General features: G+C 41.3%; 1 protein-coding gene across 1 annotated transcript; it reads right to left on the bottom strand.

Annotated features, from left to right (window-relative positions):
- Window positions 1-5,184: 5,184 nt before the first annotated feature.
- LOC311611265 (polyunsaturated fatty acid lipoxygenase ALOX12-like) lies at window positions 5,185-17,486 on the bottom strand (the record flags this gene model as incomplete). The annotated part of the gene is made up of 14 exons (XM_084863288.1): window positions 5,185-5,364; window positions 5,475-5,645; window positions 5,776-5,876; window positions 8,537-8,658; window positions 9,046-9,215; window positions 9,446-9,532; window positions 12,069-12,278; window positions 12,944-13,087; window positions 13,620-13,780; window positions 14,030-14,133; window positions 14,227-14,349; window positions 14,454-14,535; window positions 16,635-16,836; window positions 17,352-17,486. The coding sequence occupies 14 exons, from the start codon at window positions 17,484-17,486 to the stop codon at window positions 5,185-5,187; spliced, it is 1,992 nt and encodes a 663-aa protein (XP_084719414.1).
- Window positions 17,487-21,153: the final 3,667 nt, after the last annotated feature.

The raw sequence follows: 21,153 nt of genomic DNA, 5'->3' as shown, positions 1-21,153 counted from the left end.
ATGGAAACCTATGGTACCTGTTTCTTTGTGATTGCCTGATTTCATTTAACAAAATGTCCTCAAGGTTCTTCCATGTTATACCATTGGTCTGAATGCCCTTCCTTTTCAAGGCTGAATAATATTCTGTTGTATGCATGTCGTACTGTGTTTATTCATTCAGCTACTGAAGAACACTGGATTGCTTTCATCTTTTGGCTATTGTATAAAATGCTGCTGTGGTTATGAGTGTGCAAATGACCATTTGAGTCCCTGATTTCAGTCCTTTTGGTTATATACCAGAAGTGGAATTACAGGATCACATGGTAAGTCTATTTTAAAATTATTAAAGACCCACCACATTGTTTTTCCATAGTGGCTGCACCATTTTATATTTCCAGCAGCATGCACAGGGATTTCGGTTTCTCCACATCTTTGTCAAAACTTGTTACTCTGTTTTATTGATAGTAGCTATTCTAATGGGTATGAGATAATATCTCATGGTAGTTTTGCATTTTTTGTATAGGTTATTAAGTTTTAGTATCTTTTCATAAGTTAATTGTATAACTGCATAGAAGAAATATCTACTCAAATCTTTTGTTCATCTTTAAGTGAGGTTGTTTGATTTTTTGTTGTGGAGTTTTAAAAATTTTAATTGATTAGTTGTTGCATTTTATGAGTTCTCCTTATAAATTCTATGTTAATACCTTATGAGGTATATGACTTGTGCATATTTTCTCCCATTTTTATGGATTTCCTCTTAACCTTCTTGCTGGTGCCTTTTGATGAACAAAAGTTTTAAATTTTGATTTAGTTAAATTTATATGTTTTTTTAAATTTTGTTACCTGTGTTTTTGGTATCAGATCTAAGAAAATAATTTCCAATTCCAATGACATAAAGTATTCTCCTATGTTTTATTCTAAGTATTTTACAGTTTTATCTCTTGCATTTTGGTAATTATCCTTTTTGATTCAATTTTGTATATGGTATATGGTAAGAATCCAACTTCATTTCTTTATATGTGGGTAGCCAATTTTCCTAGACAGCACTATTTGTTGAAAAGACTGTCCTTTCCCCATTGGTTGGTCTTGGTGCCTTTGTTGAGAATCATTTCCCTATAGGGAAAGGTTTCTTTCTGAACTATGTATTGTGCCCAATTGGTTTATATGTTTATCTTCATTTCAGTAGCACACTGTTGAGATTACTATAATTTTGTAGTAGTTTTTGTAATCATAAAGTGTGGACCCTCTAACTGGTTCTTCTTTAAACAATTGTTTGGCTCTTTGGGGTCTCTTGAGATTCCATATACATTTTAGAATAGATTTTTTATTTCTGCAAAAAGTGTCAATTGAATCTATTGATAATGGTAGGTAGTGTTGACATCTTAATAATATTCTGGCCCTCAATCCACAAACATGGCATGTCTTTTCATTTATGATGAGTGTTTGTTTTTCAGAAACATTCTTTCAGCGATATTTGTAGTTTTCACTGCCCAAGTCAGTGGTGAGGCGGGAATCCTTTTCTTGTTCCTGATCTTAAAGGGAAAGTTTTCAGTTTTTCACCCTTGAGTATGATATTAGCTAGGGGTCTGTCATACATGGCCTCTGTTATGTTGAGGTATTTTTCTTCTGTACCCATTTTTTGAATGTTTTAATCATAAATAGATGTTTTATCTTATCAAATGCTTTATCTACACCTACTGATATGATTATATGATTTTATACTTTATTTTATTTTAAATATATTTTTAATGATTCAGAAATGAAGGAAGAGGAAGAGAGAGACAGAAACATTAATGTTGAGAGAGATTCATCGATTGATTTCCTCCTCATGCCCTACACTGGGATAGAGCCTGCAACCAGGCTTGTGGCCCGATGCGGAATTGAACAGTGTCCTCCTGGTTCATGGGTTGATGCTCAACCTCTGAGCCATGCTGGCCAGGCCTATTTAGTTAACATGATATATCACATTGAACTATCTGTGTGTCTCAGAAATGAACCTCACTTGGTTGTGATGTTTTATCTTCTTTATGTATTGTTGTATTCAATTTGCTAGTATTTTGTTTAGGATTCCTCTTTCTGTGTTTAAATATCAGAGATAATGGTCTGTAGTTTCCTTTTTTGTATGTTATCTTTGCCAATTTTTGGCATCAAAGTAATGTTGGTCTCATGAAATATATTAGGAAGTATTGCCTCTTCTTTAATTTTTTGGAAAAGTCAGAGAAGGATAGGTATTACATTTTCTTTGAGTGTTTGGTAGAATTCACTAATGAAGAAATCTGGTTCTGGATATTTGCTTTTGAGGAGGTTTTAACAATTGTTTTCAATTTTCTTACTGTTGATTTATCTATTTAGATTTTCAAATTCATCATGATTTAGTCTAGGAAGGTTATATATTTCTAAGAACTTGTCCATTTCTTCTAGGTTATTAAATTTGGTAGCATATAGTCTTTCATAGTATTATCACATAATCCTTTGTTTTCTGTGGTGTCATAACTTTTCTTTCATTTTTAATCTTGTTTATTTGGTTCTTTTTTTCTCTATTCCTTACTGGGTCTAGCCAATGTTATGTCAATTTTATCAATCTTCTCAAAGGCCCAACTCTTTGTTGCATTAATTTCTTCCATTGTTTCTTTGTTCTTTAGTTTATTTAATTTTGCTCTTGCCCTAGCTGGGTTGGCCCAGTGGATAGAGCATCAGCCTGCAGACTGAAGGATCCCTGGTTATTTGATTCTGGTCAAGGGCACATTGAGCTGCAGGCTTGATCTCCAGCAGGGGGCATGTGGGATATATATATATATATATATATATATATATATATATATATATATATACACACACACACACTAGAGGTCCAGTGCATGAATACATGCATGGGTGGGGTCCCTCAGCATGGCCAGTGACTGGGGCTATCTCTCTCAGTTTTGATCAGGGCCCATCAGAGCCGGCTGGCAGGGGAGGAGGAACCACAGAGGTTGGCTGTGGGATCACACTGACCACCATAGATAGATATGGTTTCCTTCTTTTTTTATGGCTGCATAGTATTTCATTATGTAAATGTGCCACAGTTTTTTTTATATACTCAGCTATTGATGCGCACTTAGAATATTTCTAGATCTTGCCTATTGTCAATAATGCTGCTATAAACATAGAGTGCATATATTCATTCTGATTGGTATTTTGGGATTTATTCCCAGAAGTGAGATTACTGGGCAAAAGGCAGTTCCATTTTTAATTTTTTTGAGAAAAATGCATACTCTTTTCCACAGTGGCTCCAGCAACCTGAATTTTCACCAGCAGTACATTAGGGTTCCCTTTTTTTCTACATCCCCACTAGCACTTGAATGTTGATTTATTAGTGGAAGCCATTCTGACAGGTGTGAGATGATATCTCACTGTAGTTTTGATTTGTATATCTCTGACGATTAGTGATATTGAGCATTTTTTCATGTCTCTTGGCCATCTGTATGTCCTGTTTGGAGAAGCGTCTATTCAGGACCTTTGCCCATTTGTTAATTTTTTGTAAATTTGTTTTTCTTCCTGGTGTTGGAGTTTGTATAAGTTCTTTATATATTTTGTTTTTTATTTAATCTCTGCTGTTGAAAGTATCACATATGTCCTTCCTTTCCTCCCATTGACCTCTTTTAGCATGCCCCGGTCCTCACTCCATTTCTTCACTACCCGATTGTCTGTGCCTATGGGTTATGCATATATGCATATAAACTATTTGGTTGATTTCTTCCCACCCACCCATCCAATCCTTTCCACTGAGATTTGACAGTCTGTTTTATGCTTCTATGTCTCTGGATCTATTTTATTCATCAGTTTATTTTGTTCGTTGGATTCCACATATAAGTGAGATCAAGTGATACTGGCTTAATGAGAAATAATACTTTAACTTAGCATAATACTTTCCAGGTCAATTAACCCCTTACCAGATGTATCATTGGAAAATACGTTCTTCCATTCAGTGGTTTCCCATTGCATTTTGTTAATGGTTTCTTTGGCTGTGCAGAAGTTTTGTAGTTTGATGTAGTCCCATTTGCTTATTTTCTCCTTTGTTTTCCCCACCAATGGGATTAACATTCCTCTCTCCGTAGGCATGGAGAAAAGACCAGCTTTCCAATCTGGATGGAGGAATAAATAATAAATGGGAAATTCCTCTGCTGGGTGCATGTCCAGTAGAAGCCAAGATGGCACAGGGGATGGTGCTTCTACTATGATTCATGCTAGTAGGAACTAAGATAGTGATCATAAAGGAGAGGTACTTAGCCTGGGAAAGTGATTGGCTTGGATAAAGGACACAGAACCCCAGAAGATCTAGGAAATGGATTGGTTAGAGGGGGAAACCAGCAGAACCACAGAAAAGATCGGGAAATTGATTGGATAGTTTGAAATGGTACCTGGTTCTTCCCAAGCTTGAGAAAATATAACGAAATTTAACAATATATAAATTGGAAAATTGGATATCTCTCAAGAATGCAAAGTTGGTTTAAGATTAAAAACTTAATATAGATGCAGTTCATTAACACACAGTGATAACAGTAGATTTTATTGTAGAACAATAAGCTGATTTTAATTTTACATGGAAGATCAGAAGTCAAAGAAAAGCTGTTACCTCTTAGACAAATTTAATGAATATATGTTATTTGAATTTTACAGTTGTAGTAATTATGTTAATGTGGCACATTATAAGACAAACATTAATGAATATATAGAATAAAAAACTCAAAAATACTTTTATTCAGTTATGGCAATGTGATTTATACTAGCATAATAGATCAGTGAGAGAGGATGGGCTTTTAAATAAACTGTGCTGGAATAATAGATTTCCTAAAAAGAAAGTAAAATTGAACATTAATCTCACACATTTTCTCTGACAATTAGTGATATTAATAAATCTATCCCTTAATGATTATATAATAGATGGAAAAGACAACATTTCCAGAGATAGGGGAAGGCTACATGAGTGAATAGTTGATCTCTCTAAGGAATGTGTTTTCAAGTTCACTCTGTCAGATGACCTGGAAGTAGGACAGTGCCTCAGGCTAGTGATATATTGGGGGGGTGGGGGGGAAAGGAGAAGGAACACAGATAGAAAAGAATATAGAACCACAGCAATTCAGATCCAGGAAAACATAAAACTCAAAAGGAAAATGTTAAGCCTAGTATGGGCCTGTGGTCTGTGAAAGGCCATTATCCTGGGGCTCAGATAGCAACACTGTTCTCTATGAGGCTCGGCTTCAGGTATTCATAGGGAAGGTCTAGCTGCTCATTCCGGGCCACTATCTCCCTTTCCAGGTGGTCCAGATCTGCTTGAAATTGTCTTAAAATAGCCTTGGGCTCAGGGCCTGAGAAATATTCTTCTGTGTGATGCCCCAGGGGTACCTGAAGCAGAAAAGAAAGATTGATCAGCTTCTAGTTCCAGAGCCCAGCCCCACACTCTGAACTTTCTTTTCCATTACCACTGCCCCAGAATTCCTCAAATCTGCTCTCACCTTGTCCGGCTGCTGCCGGCCCACTTGCCTCACAAAAAGCATCTGAAGACAGCTCTGCCAGACATCTGGGAGTGAGCTCATCAGTGTGGCCATTGTCACATCTTCCTTGGTGGTGGGAGGGGGCATCCGCATTGTACATGGGGCATTAGGGACCCAGAACATCCAATCATGCTGAGGGGGCGAGAATCTGGAGTCAACCAGGCACTCTGATATGCAGGGCTCTGGCTCCCAACTCTTTCCTTCAAACATACCCCAGACCAGGCACTTTCCCTCAGGGACCCAGGCTTTCAGTTGTCCATACCTGGCTGAAGTTGACTGCTGCATGCTGAGAAGTGCATGTGAAAATGCACATGGTAAGGAAATGGCAGAGCTGAGCGCGGGACTGGAAGGAGATAGGAAAACCTAGAAGAAGAAATACCAACGTTTAGAAACTGCAATTTCTGAAAAAGATAAGGAAATAAGTGCTGATGTCTGGAGATACCCATAGGTTAGAATTGGTGAGCATTCATTCATTCATTCATTCATGTAAAATGTATGCTGCATCCAAAAGAATAAAATAGCTTAGGAATATATTGGACCAAGGAGGTGAAATACCTGTACATTGCAAACCACTAGACACCGATGAAAGAAATGAAAGACAAATCAATGGAAATATATTCTATTAATATGGATTGGAAGAATTAATATTGTTAAAATGTCCATACTACCCAAGGCAATATACACTCATTCAATGCAATCCCTGTGAAATTCAAATAGCATTTTTTAAAGAAATAGAATAAATCAACCTATAATTTTAAGTAGAAATCAGTAAGGACCCCAAAAAGCCACAGAAATCTTTAAAAGGACAGAGTTAAATGCATTCTTATGGAGTCAAATACTGCTGCCAAGCTTTCTGATTTCAAATTATATAACAAAGAAAAAATAATCAAAACAGTATAGTATTGGCATATAGTAGACACATAGATCAAGGACCTGAAGAGAGTCCCCAAAAGGAGGCATGAATATACAATGGGGGAAAGGACAGATAGTCTCTTCAGTAAATGTTGCTTGGAAAACTGGCAGCTACATGCAAAAGAGTGAAACTGGACCGCTATCTTAGATCACAAACAAAAATTAAGAAAAAATGGACTAAAGTACTGAAACCGTAATACTCTAGAAGAAAAATTAGGTGGTAAGCTCCTTGACATCAGTCTTGGTGATTCTATTTTGGATTTGCAAAAGCCAAGGCAACAAAAGCAAAAATAAATAACATCAGGCTAAAGCTATTCTGCACAGCAAAGGAAACCACCAACAAAATTAAAGGCAACATACTGAATGGGAGAAAATATTTGCAAATCACTTATCTAATAAGGGGTTAATATCCAAAATATATAAAGAACTCATATAACTCAATAGCAACATAAACCAGATCCTGATTAAAAGGCAGATAGGAGCTCTGAATGAACATTTTCCCAAAGACACATAGATGGCCAACTGGTACATGAAAAAGTGCTCAACATCACTAATTAACAGAGAAATGTAAATCAAAATCACAATGAAATGCTACCTCACACCTGTTAGAGTGGCTATTATCAAAAGACAAGGAATAACAAGTATTGGTGAGGCTGTGGGGAACAGAAGCCTTGTGTACTGTTAGTGGAAAGTGGTGAAGCCACTATTTTTAAAATATTAAAAATAGAATTAAATAGGATCCAAAGGAAATGAAACATTGACTTGAAAATATAGCTGGACCCAATGTTGATTGCAGCATTATTTATCATAGCCAAAACATGGAAGCAACTGCTCTGGCTTGGTGTGGCTCAGTTGGTTGGACATCATATTGTGCAACAAAAGGTTGCTAGTTCAATTCCCTGTCAGGGCACATGCCCAGGTTATGGATTGTGGGCTCAATACCTGGTCGGGGGCATACAAGAGGCAGCTGTTCAATAGACTTGTTCCTATCCAACATCAATGTTTCTCTCTCTCCCTTTCTCCCTCTCTAAAAATCAATAAAAATCTTAAAAAAAAAAAAAAAAAAAGGTATCTGTTTTCCAGATCCTCCAAGTACAAGGCTCTAGCCTATGACTTTTTATCCTTTTCTGTGGCTTCTGTCCAGTTGACTGTCATTGTATCTGGGGACACATCTTACCAGACTTTCCTTTTGGGACAAACCCAACCTCTTTCTACACACTAGTTTAGAAAGGAAATGTGGGGCATTAGTTTTAAGCGTTCCGTATACATGATTAATAACCATTCTTTCTAACAAAACCCAAGAAAAGGCTTCCTCCAAAGATCTGGCATTGGTATATTAAACCTTGTATTCCCATGTCCCAGCCATAATAGCTTCCCAGTATATGTTCATACTGTGCCACAGGCTGAGGATGGGACTCAAGGTGTTGGTGTGAAGTATGGAGGGGTAGGGCCTGAAGGAAAATTTGAAACAAAGCAAGCTGGCCCATATGTGCTGGAGAGAGGAGGAGGAGGAAACTAGGCAAAGCTCAAAAAAGCTATTTCTTCCTCAGAGAGTAAAATGTGGAGTGGGAGAACTAAAGGTAGATGCTAGTGAAAGAATGAACTGGGAAGAGAAAGCAGACATTCAATTTGCACCTAGAAATGAACTTGTAATGTGGAAGTGTTGCATGTGTCTGGATCCTCTGTGTTTGGTGGACAGTAGCAGGTAAGAGAAGAAGGAGGGAAATCCAGACAGGGTCCTCATGGATTTTGGTGGGAAATTTCCCCCCACTTATGTTCTTAGGAAGAGCTTTAGAAGCAGGGCCTGGGCAGATCCACCACTGGTCATGGTTCTGGACCCACTAGGCTCTATGCTGTGGAAGATTCAGGGCATCTGTGGCAGGAATGGGAGATGGACATAAAGGCTGATGATCAGGGTCTCTGGGAAGGACAATCCTTGGATTTGTAGAACTGTCCTAACACTTAAGAGGTGGGGTTGGTATTCATATGCTTCATGAGTGGAGGACTAGAGGTTGAAGAGAGGTTGGAACCATGTCCCCAGAAGGGCAAGGCTGACAAGGGGCTCTAGGAAGAGTGTCTGAACAGCTTCCTTCTCTCAGTCCAGTTCTCACCTCGGTCCTGGGCCTGGCACAGCCCCACCTCAGTGATCTCCCGACACCAGGCCTGCAGCTCAGGGTCCCCTCTCACGACATCATCCTCATGGTAGAAGAGGTGGATGATCCCCTCCACGTACCTGCCAAGAGGAGATTTTCTGTGGCTTTTGTGCAGTTGACTGTCATTGTATCTGGGGGCACATCTTACCAGACTTTCCTTTTGGGACAAACCCAACCTCTTTCTACACACTAGTTTAGAAAGGAAATGTGGGACATTGGTTTTAAGTGTTCACTATACATGATTAATAACCATTCTTTCTAACAAAACTCAAGTTTTTCTAGATCCCCATCTCCCCATTTCCCCAAGCTAGGCTCTTTCTTTATTCCACTTTTTTCCTTTTTAGATTCTATCCACTGTCTGGACCTTCTTGTTTCATGTTTCTTTTGCCCAGTGCTGATCTCAAGCCAGAGACCTACTCCCTTTCTCATCAATGGCCTTCCACTTCTCAGCTACCACTCTTACCCACCTGGCAGTGATCTCCCAGAGCCGTAAAGCATCATGGGCATAGAGGGCACTTGGGATTCCCAGCAGGCCCCGGTCAGCCAGATCTTCAGGAGGACAGAGGGAGCGGTAGGTCATCTTAGCCATGGCCCGGCGGAGCAACTGCACATGGCCCCCTCTGCCTGTGCTCACTGCCTGGAATTTGAGAGTTGACAGGTCTTGAGAAATAAAAGAAGAGCTGACAATCTTGGCATATTATATAAGGGGTTTACGGTGGGGTTTACAAAATTAAAAGTATGAAATGAACAAGCCTATAGATTTAACGGCCAGGACATTCATATTAGGTGGTCTGAGTCTGTGAAGATGGCACGAGGTTGTAGAGAGATGAAAGATTAGGCAGCCCCATGCCCTCATTTCCTCTTTACCTGACTAAATATTCCACTATTTGAGTTGAGTTCTCTCCGTAACCGGGCGTTAACCTCCATGGTGTAACGGGCGTGTGGGATCAGGAGCTGGATGAAGAAGATTAGAGAAGGTAGTTACTGGAGGCCATGCTTGGTTCCTCCCTTGTAGGGAGTGGCACTCTCTCCTCTTGACGCTTTCCTCCCTGCCAGGGCTTTTGTAGGCTGGTCTCCTTCTGCTGCTATGATCACTAACTCTCATGCTCTCCATGACTCTACAGTGAGTGGGGCTGTGGAGCTGCAATGACCTAGGCTTGAATCCTTGCTTAACCACTCACTTTGGTATTTGTTCAAATACCTCATCTGTCAATTTCCTCATCTGTCAACAAGGATGATAATAGATCTTTTAAGTCAGGTGCTATGTTGGTAATTATATGAGTAATATATAAAAAGTGTTTAGCTCAGTGCCTAGCACACAGAAGACAGAAGCATTGATTAGAAGGTATCATCATTTCCTTTATTGTATCCATCTTGAATGTAGTTGTGCATTTAGAAGCTACCCCTTAGTTTTCAATATCATTTCATGCTTCCTCTATCATTCACATCTCCTTCCTTAAACTGTCCTTTCTGCTATTTTTCAAAGCTATCCCTCCAACTGCTCATTGTTTTACTCTTAGATTCTTTTGGGGAAAGAATATCTTCAGTCAGAATTTTAGAAAATGATATCAAGCTCCCTGTTTAGGCAGCAAATGGGTTGTCATCAAATCTGTACCCATTCCTAATTGTCCTATCTTTCCTTCTTCTTTTTTTTTAAACTATTAAAAAGTAGAACTAAGATACTCTTTTTATCTTAGATGAATTTTTATTTCATTTCCACCTGGTTGATATACAGGATTTAGACTGGATATTGATCAGAGCTTTTTGATGCTGGAATAAAGGAAGGATACAAGTGATACTCCTGATACCAAGATATCAAGGAGCTTATTATATTGTTCTATTCAGAAAGATCATGGAGAGATGCTGGTTTCACAGTGAGGAGCAAAGAACCCAGAACAGAGTTCCTAATAGCAATGATAATAATAATGATGATAACCAAAATAACAGCAGAAAAGTGACACTTCTCTAGCATTTAGTCTGTAATGCCTTAACAACCCAACAATGGAGATAGTTATCCTCCTCCAGAGATGAGGACCCTGAACACACATCTGTAAGTACTGAGACCAGGATTCAGGCTTCAGACCCAAGCAGTTAATCCAGAGCCTATACAGGTAACCTTGGTAACTTCTGCAAGCTTAGCCCTCCTGGGAGTTCCAATAAGACTGTCTGCCATGGGATGGAGTTGCTATGATCAGGGAATATGGCTGTGGAAGCTGGGAGGGCTTGTGCATTAAAAGGGAATTTTGAAGTGTAAAGTGGGAATAAGTGATTCAAGCTAGGAGGGAGATGGTGATGAAAAGGCATCATGAGGTTATCAAATCTGAGAGCCCATGAACTACATTAGTAACTATTTTATCTATGTCACACTAGAACCCCTAACATCCACAGTCCACAGGAGTGTTGGCATTGGAACTCCCAGAGACATTAGAAATCAGTTGTTCTGCTTGTCAAATACTCATTTGCATATCTTACCTACACTTTGTATCTAAAGCTCAGCACCTAATCTTTGCCTCCAAACTGGCTTCTTTTCCTGACTACATTCTTTCTGACCACTGCTCTGCTTCATAGGCTTATAGAGTTTTGCCCCCTGTTCCCTGTATTGAAGTGCCATTGAGATCTGGAAAACAATTGTATGACAAACACAAGCTTATTTTGTTCCTTCTGCCTAGCAATGGACACTGAACTCACTGTTTATAGCATCGCAGTATTTCTTGGTCATTATAAAAGTATTCACTTTGTGAGCTCCTAGGCCTGGCAGTTGTGAGGCCTCTGACCTATGTCTGCAGTATTGCATAGGCATGAAGCAGGCAGTATTTCCTCCCTTCCATCCCTGCCATCACCATGCTAATGTACATCTTTACTCTTCTCACTCCTGGGTAGATGGCAGTGACCAGCCGGGCTGGCTGCTATCCTTGCCCTTTTATCTTGTGCTCCTCGTAACACTTGGTTGCAGTAGAACATTTTCCATCAATACTATGGAGTTTATAGCTGTTTCTTTTTATTTCCATCTCTATTCTCAGAAATGATTCTTTGGCTGTTAGTTATGTCTACCACTTGTCATCCTGGCTAAATGGCAACATATGGGTGAACAAACTATATTCTTACTCTCCTCCAGACCCATTGCTGGAGAATTCCAGAGAATTGATTTGCAATATGTGTAGAAAACTGCTAAAGGACTCGATTTGATAGGATTTATTGTGTATTATTTCTTATAAATGCATGTGAATCTATAATTGGCATAAAATTAAAAGAATTTAAACATGAAAACATAACCATAAGATTCCAGGTGTTGCTGTGGTTATCTCTCTCCTATCCCTTCCTGTCTATGAAGATCCTTTGCTGATACCATATTAGTGCTTGATTATTGCAAAGCAGGTTTGTTTTATATTCCTAGCCAGGTGGCTTAGGCTTTTAAAATCTTGGATAACTGTTGCATTGTTTCACATGTTTTCTTGTGTGCAATATGGGACATGGAAGATAGAGTATGTACCTTGAAGACAGGGTGCAGTCCTGGAAGGCACCTCATGGTGGCCACAGCGATGACCTCACCCAGCAGATGAGTGTTCAGCACATGATATTGAAACTGGTGCAGTTGTAAATCTGAACTTCGGACCCAGGTCTTTGCCAGGAGCCATGCAAGGGGAGGGTCTGAGGGTAGGAATAGTGGTGGGGTTGGGTTGCTGGCGTTGGGAGGCTGGATCTGCAATGAAGAGGAAGTAAGCATTCATTAATCACATCATATGTTGCACACTATGCTCAGTATTCTAGGGGAAACTGATGACTAATATTATTGTCATGCAGAGGGCTATAATCTAGTTAGTAGGATGAATGAGGATCCTGTCACTCATCCTCTCAATAGCTTGGGGAAGTGTCAGCACTATAATGGTCAGGATCAAAACAGGAGGAATTGGAAAGGGGGAAGTCTGGTATGGCCAAAACAGTGGTTTGGGAGTAACCTGATGAAAGTGTGAGCTAGGATGGTAGAACAGGAAGGAGAAACTGGACATGTGAGATACATGACAATTCTCATCAACTGATTAATGAAAACACTTAAGAGGGAAAATGCATTAAAAACAAGGGACAAAATATGTCCAAGAAAGAAAAAATATTCCACAGATTCAATGATCAGGAAGAGATTGAGTAGCCTTAGGGTGAGGACCAACGGAGATCATTCTGATTCTCAAAAAAGGCAATTTCAGGTGAGTAGTGAGTAAGCTGCAAGGTAGAAAGAAAACACTGTAGGCAAAGACAGACCTTACTGAGTTGAGACAGAGGAGGGGAAAAAGTAACCAGCTGTCTTTTCCCTGGGCAGTGGTTGGGGGGAAGGGAGAGCAGTGTTGAAAGAGGATTTCCAAAATATCTCACCTGGATGACCATGGGTAGCAGCTTCCCACTGGGCTCCATCTTCAGCATGACGAGGGGGGCAGCCACGTACTGCTTCACTCCTTGAATTACATTGGCTGGAATTCCATCCAGCAGGATACAGTCAGCCTCAAATAAGGAACCGTTCTGGGGGGAAAAGTCCAAAGTCTACTCCAGAGGGCTAGCACCAAGGGGAAGAAGTGTAATAACATTCAGTCTCATTTCTTGCAAGTATCCTACATCAATATCAGAGTCCTAATGGCAGAAAGGAAAGAGGCATCCAGAAAATTTCGTGCAAGTCATCTCAGTTGACAGTGAGGAAAGAGGCAAAATGAGAGGCGTCTTCCTCAGGGACATGTTAATTCCCTGTGGCAGTGGTGGTTTTAAGACCATACTTGACCAATTCCTTTGCAGCACAAGCATGCTAAGCTTTCCCTGTCAGGTTTCCAGGCCTCTTTCCTCATCTACTTTCTTTTCTGCTACCCCTGTCTGGCACCCAAGAGTCTCATGGTTTTCTTTACATACTTTATCAACTCTAAGTTTGTCCTGCAAAGGACTCTGCACATAGGAACAGTGGATTCATACAGTTTCCCTTCCCTGATTCATCTCTGGTCCTTCTCCTTCACCACATCCCTTCCCCCACAGACAAGGAGAAGACAACAGAAGGCTGTGGCTGTACCTGGAGTTCTTTCTCCAGCTGGGCCCGAAGCTCCTCCATCCCTGAGGGCAGCACCAGCCGGGAGGGCAGAGAGGTTGAGCGTCTCAACACCATGGGGTTTGAACCATTGAGGAACTGGTAGCCAAAAAGTTCATCATCCTTCCAGTGCTGGTGAACCTTCTCTATGGGGTTGGAGTGGAGGGTAAGAGGAGGATATTCACCTGATGTCCTTTTCCTTTAGGTGTTAATACAGCTATTCAGGAGTATGATCACTTTGTATCCAGCCCTGTCTTTCCTTTTTGTTGCCTCTGAGAAATGACCAGGCATAACATCTTCTCATCTGGGAAGTACTTATGAGAGTCTATGAAGTATGAAGTTTGGGACAACAAAACAGCTATGAAGAATTTACAAAGGTCTATGGGAATACTGACCACAAAGGGTGCTCTTGAGGCCCCAAAAGATCTGATCAAAATCCTCTAGGCTTTCCCAGGAGTTCAGGAAGTTGTAAACGTATTTGAGGACCATCTCCAGTGTCCTATGATAAATGTCAAGGATGGCACTGTCAACTCACCAAATCCTGCCTGTTACGGGATTCACCACTCACCACTCCATTGGGATCTTTTCTTACCCTGTCTTCACTCTCCATTCATAGTCCAGCTTCTTTCCACTATGAAATTTCATATCAGGGGGCAAATCCTTCCCAGAGTCCACAGCCATTGTCAGGGGTAACCCTTTGTGCCAGGTGCCCCAACTAGCAGATGGGAAAAGAGTTCAGGGAAGAATTACAGTATCAGTGATGGTGGCAGGATCAGAGAAGAGGTGGGGATATTAGGAGGGCTGTGTGTAGGTGGTTACCAGTAAATCAGCTGTCTTTCCTTCAGTTCTTTCTCTCGATGCTTCTGGAACTTGTCCAAGGTACTCTTTCCTGCCAGGCGAGCTGGAAGAACATTTGACTACATAAGTTTGTCAAATTGCTGCTATCCCTGACTTGACCTAATCTCTCATTCTTGACTGTATTACATCATACTCTTTTTAAAAAGTATATATTTTATTGATTTTTTTTTCCAGAGAGGAAGAGAGAGGGATAAAGAGTTAGAAACATCGATGAGAGAGAAACATTGAACATCTGCCTCCTTGCACATCCTACTGGGAATGTGCCCACAACCAAGGTACATGCCCTTGACCAGAATCAAACCTGGGACCTTTCAGTCTACAGACCAATGTTCTATCCACTGAGCCAAATCAGTTAAGGCTACATCATACACTTGCCTTTTTCTCTGGCTCTACCTCACCTGATATATTCCCAAAGTCACTTATTGTATCTTTACTCACATCCAAGTCATGATTTCATCTATTTCAACCCCATGTTTGTCCTTAAGCAACATCCCATGTTTTCCTCTCTTTCTTGTTCCTTAAATCAAATGCCACTACTTGTGCCTATAGATGATTATGAATTTTCTTCTTAATTACGTGCCTTATCTACAACATCCCATATTATTATATACTAGGGTCTCTCAGACTGGCCCAAGAGGATTGGGCTGAAACTGGCTCTCTGATATCGCCTAAAGGGTCCCAGATTGTGAGAGGGCAATTCTCGGCTGGCACACCTTGGAATTGGTCTTCCTCGTTGGCAGCTCCTGCATTGAGTATCTGCCCCCTGGTGGTCAGTGTGCATCATAGCTACTGGTCGAAAGGTTGGACACTTAGGCATATATATATATATATATATATATATATATATACACACATACATACATATATGGGCTTTGTTAATCTCCTCTATATTGACCTTCTCCTTACTACTCCTTAACCTGTCCTCCAAATGACATATTTCATATTTACTATACATATGCACTCTGCTCTTCCTTGTCCCTATCCCCACCTGATCCTTGAGACAAAAATTCTATGTGTGCTTCCTTCAACCATCCCATCTCACCTGTCTTAGGTGGGAAATATCCCATGTTGCTACCTTTCCCTCACTTTATTTCACCTAATCTCACCATCACATAGTTTATATTTGTTAACCTGACTTGTCCTTTTCTCACCTGTATTTATGTTGTCTCACAAAGATGCCTATTTTATGATTTTATTTTTTATTAAATTTATTGTGATATAACATTGATTGGTAACATTATATAAATTTCATGTCTACAATCTTACAATATGACATTTATATATTCTGGGTATGCTCACTGGCCAAAGTCTAGTCTTCTTCTGTCACCATGTATTTACCCCTTTACCCTCTTTGTCTTCCCTCTGGTAACCACCACTCTGCTGTCTGTATCCATAAGTTTGTGTTTTTGTTTGTTCATTTGCTGCTTTTCGTTTTATATCCCACTTAGGAGTCAAATTGTATACTTCTAGTCCTTTTCCTTTGGTATTTCACTTAATATAATACTCCAAGATCCATCCATGTTGTCTCAAACAGCATGCCATCCTTCTTATGGCTGATTAGTCTCCATTATTACATGCATTGTTCTACGTTTACTCTCCAGTCATAGCGCTCCTCCACGTGTCCCCCAGCAATAAAAACAATATAGCCCCTGCTCATGCATCCCACCCGAATCAGAGCACTTCCTGCCCTCACAATTGTCTTCCATATTTTCACAGCCAAAGCGGCTATTATTTTCATATCATTATTGCTTCCCTTCCCTGCCTCCTCACAGGGGTCACATGTGCTAGTCTTACCTGTCCTTGTCCTAACTTGTTTCCAGTCACATGGAGATCTCCTTTCCCCTTTACTTTGGCTCTTCTGTTTTCCAGCATGGCTGCCCCTCCCATTCCCTCTGCTCAGCTTGGGAGGTGGGATCAACACATCACTCACTTCCCTGTGCAGGCCCACTTCAGACCTTTTTCATTCTATGTATAACGTTCCCCTTGCCCCGTCTTGGTCCCTCTTAATCTGCGAAACGCGCACTTTTGTCAAATCCCTCGGACCTTCCTCTGTGCTGCCCCCATCCTCTAGTCGCCCCTTCCGCTCTTCCCGCACTACTCCCTGGGCCATGCTCCCATTTCCCCCCGGAGACGGCCCCTCACCGGTGCCCTCGGACAGGGTCAGCAGGCCCTCGCCCTGCACCCAGCTGTAGCAGGGGAAGGCGGCCTCCTCCAAGGCTCCCGGGCCCTGCACGGTGATGCGGTCGCAGAACCAGGCGTCGTCCACCAGGGAGTGGTGTTTGCCCAACTTCACGAACTGCAGTGGCCCCAAGGCCTGGGGAATGTCCTGCTCAAACTCCTCCATCTGTGGGGACCAGAACCCGGTGAGGACTAGTAGTGGGAACCCATGAGTGGCATTTAACCAAGGATGGGAAATGGATGCAGGCTTTGTGGAGTCCAGTGACCCAGCCTCCAGCTGAATGATAGCATTGCCTCCTCCCAACACCTGTGCGGTGGGTCTCAGATGACCTATTGAACCGGGAGGACTAGGGATGCAGGTTGAGACCACAGTGACTTGAACACTGAGCACCAACACCTGCACCTGTGCCCGGGCTCTGGGAGGACCTTCCCCTTTGACCATTGAGCCCATAATGACACTTGGAAAAGGAGAGGAGGTTGTGTGGAGCAGAGTCCAGGGGAGGGAGAAAGAAGTTGAGTCCAGCTTTGAACCTCTCACCTACCCAGGTGCAGGCGTCCCTTCTCAATGGAAGTCCCAGCTGGTGTGGTTGTGCTGTCACTGGCTCTCAACCCCCCAAGTCCCAACTGCCCTCAGGCATGGAGCCCAGCCAGGGGGTCTGAGTTCCCACTTCTTCCTCTTACCTGGCCCCGTGCTGGCCTCAGCTGCAGCTCCAGCTCTGCCTCCCCGAGTTCCCCGACCAGCCACAGCTGCACGGGGTTAAAAGACCCAGAGAAGAGCCAGGCCCCAGTGGCCACTTGAATGCGGTAGCGGCCCATGGCAGCAGGTGAGCTCACCTACGTGTCAGATTCTGCTACTGGTACCAAAGATTTGGTGGCCAGGCTTTCTCCTGCTGCCTGCAGCACAAGTCCAGGGCTTAATATAGCAGGACTCTGTGTGCCAGCCACTATAGGCCTGGGCTCCGCCCCAGAAAAACCAAAACCTGGATTAGCCCAGAGGGTGGGGGAAATGCTGACTGCTCCTCTGAGCCTGGGTGCAGGGAGAGGGGCAGGGAGAATCCACCAGTTTTCTTTCTAGGCCCTCATTCCCCCCCATATACACCCCCACCCTCGTTTTACTATTGAAGAGCATTTTCTGAAGGTGTCCTGAGTGCCAGTCTCTTTTCTTGCTGGCAGTGCCTGGTGCCCCTGGGAGACTGTACCCACTTTCTCTTTGCCTACCAGGTCTGCTTGCTGAATGGGCGCTGGGATTGTCATTGTGGGCCAGAGAAGACCTTTCCTGAGGGACACTGCAGTGTTCAGGGATGAGTTAGAGTATTTCCTGTAATAAGACTTGTGGTGCCCATTCAGTTAGGGAGCAGCTAATGTATTCCTTTTCTCCCTTTTGTTTTCTCTCCACACCCCCATCCCAAGACAAACAACCAATGGTAATACATGCTATTTCTGCTTCACCACTCCTTTCTCTTAATAGTATTGTTTCATGTGGTTTATGTCATTTATTCCACAAAAATGAGGTCAAACTCTACATTTGTGTTTTTGGAAGTTACTTTCCACAGTTACCAATACGTGATGAGAATATCTTCAGATCAAAAGATGGAGATCTAACTCCTCTCTTCCTAGCTTGAAGGATTACACTCTTGATGGGTACTCAATACTATGATGAGTGCTTTAATGAACATCTTTGTAATTATACTCTTATGCACCCTTATAATTAAAGAACAGATTCCCAGAATTGAGATTTCAGACTAAAATGCTTGTATATTGTATATTTTATATTAGATGTTATATATATTTGAAAACCACGTTTTTAAAGTATGCTTGACATATAAAATCTGTACATATTTGATATATATAATTCATTTTCCTCCCCAATAAGTATACACCAATGTATATTATTATTAAACTAGAGGCCCGGTGCATTTAGTAGTGCATGGGTGGGGTCCCTTGGCCTGGTCAGCAATCAAGGCCTATCAGGAGGCTGGCCTGCCAGGGGGAGAGGCCACAGGAGATTGGCCAGTCATTCCTACTGATTGGGGCCAAAGGGGCCTGCATTGAGCATCTGCCCCTTAGTGGTCAGTGAGCATCCTAGAAACTAGTCCACCAGTTGTTCTTGTCATTCTGGTCATTCCGGTTGTTCGGTCATACTGGCCACTTAGTCTTTTATATATATAGATTGCTTACCAAAAAAAGCTGTAGCATGATACCAAAGGGCTCTTATCTCTGCATCTCCATCATCACAGAAACTTATCACTTTTTAATTTTTGCGAAAAGAATAAGACTGATTTTGAAGGGGGAAAAAAAAAGCTGTTGAGGGATTTTACCCAACTTAAAATCTAGTCAGGTTTGTCTAGTTGCTGTTAGGCTGATGATGGCAGAACATACAAAACTTCAAGTTCAGTAACAAGGCAACATTATTACTCAAACCAAAATCAATAGCCACAGTTCATGTTCATATCAGTTCCTCATGCCCTCCCATGTTCCATGAGTGTGATGCAGATGAGTCTAGGTGAGTGACAGCACATAGAGTGGGCTGCATTTTAGGGGAGGACCACTGAGTTTGAAGGACTCACCACTTTTGTGGTAAGCAGATCCATGTCCATTCTCTGTCTACAGAAACATTACTTCATCACTCAGGGTTGCTCACTGCAGAAACAAACTTGATAAATAGTCCCAAGTAAGGAGACTAAGGCTTTGAATTTCTGACATACCCAGAAGCAAGACTTAGGGGCACTCAAAGCCCATGGCAGATCACCAATCCCAATAGAATGAGGCATGTCAGCTGCTTAAACCCTTCTAAGAGCTTCCTAATGAATATATAATAAAACCCAAATTCCTCATCAAGGTGTGGTTGTCACAGTTAAACCTGCTCTTGGTGTAATGATAAGAAAATATGTACAAAAGGGAAGTACTTACATGTAGCCCAGCAGGTATTCTATATACATTAAGATGGTGAGCCCCTGAGTTTTGATAGAGCATGACCTACTCCTTCCCATGGATCTAAAACTGCAGCAGCAAGCCTATTTTTCTAGGCTCTCTGCCCTGATGAATCTCCCCTCTGCATTACAGTGAACCTGAACATCAAGCACACCTCCACCAGAAAAAGGACTCAACATGAAACCACAGCTTTTTCACTCCACCGCCCTCTATGCCTGATCTTCGCTATGTCCCTTAACCCCTATACTTGCAGACTCAACAATAGCCTGACCTTAAACCAATTCCAATTCCACATTCTTGCCAACTTCTAACCAAATCATCTTTATGCAATATTTTTCTTCTTGGTTATATCAGGCTAATAAATTACACAGGAATGATGAAGTTATTATACCAACAGTTTGCAACCCCTAATAAAATAATATACCTATAAATGGTTATCTAGAGTGGCTAAATGCACAAAAAGAGACATTGTCAGTGATTATGTGCCTCTGGAAGAAATACTTTTAACTGACTATATGAAGGCATCTTGAAATATAAAATTTTTAGGAATTCTGATCAAATTTATAAATATAACTACCAACCTGTAGGAAGTACAAGAATAAAGGAATATGTTACACCATGAAGAAATAATCAGAGAAACCCATTGGGGAGACAAACAGCCTTGTTTCATCACCATGAACATGGTAAGAAATGAAAAGAGAGAGAAAATGAGACATGCAGATGAAAACAAGTGACTTCAAAAACAATTGCAACACATGAACCATAAATAACATTGATCTTGGGGTAGGGAAATGGTGGGGATTATTGCTTTTCAGTACACAAGTTTTGGGTCAGCAGAATATCCAAACATAGTGTGTGATTGATAAAATCACAGAACAATTTCTACAACTACAAATAATGAATGAATGTCAGAGAAGATGCGTATAAGTAGGTCATTTGATATTTCAGAGAAAAGAGGGGCCAGAATAAAGCAATAAGTGTGAGAGGTCAAGGCAGGAATTCTCTTTGGGGTGGAATAGGTTTGAAGATATTTGGATGGCAAATAACTAGTAGAGAGAAAAATATTTGAGATGCAGGGTGCAGAAGGCATAACTGAAGAAGGAACAACATGATGGGTGTGGGAGGATGAAATTCAAACCATATATGCAAGAATTTGTGTTGGACGTACAGGGAGACTCTTCCTTTCTAACAGAAAGCAGGGCATAGAAAATTCTGCATAAGAATAACGAAGAGGTTCCCCTCATAGTTTCTGTGTTCACTCCTCTTCCCAACCCTGATGCTAGATGTACTCTACTTCTCAAGGACCCAGGTGTCACAGTCCCAGAGCTGAGCCAGAATGGCAGTACTAGACCTTCTCAGACTTCTCTTTTCATCTTGGTCAGGCAAGGTTAAATTCCAAATGAGGATGGAGCCCTCCTAGCTGGCAGAGGGGGAAAAAGCTTTTCTTACAGTTCCAAGCTCTATTTACATTTATTTCTATTGGCTCTTTTTATTGAATTTATTGGGGTTACATAGGTTAAGAAAGTTACATAGGTTTCAAGTGTACAATTCT

The sequence above is a fragment of the Pipistrellus hanaki genome (genome assembly GCF_964339955.1).
Source record: "Pipistrellus hanaki genome assembly, chromosome: 16".
Lineage (NCBI taxonomy): Eukaryota > Metazoa > Chordata > Mammalia > Chiroptera > Vespertilionidae > Pipistrellus > Pipistrellus hanaki.
Note: the sequence above shows the minus strand (reverse complement) of the source record. Positions and strands in the feature narration are given on the sequence as shown.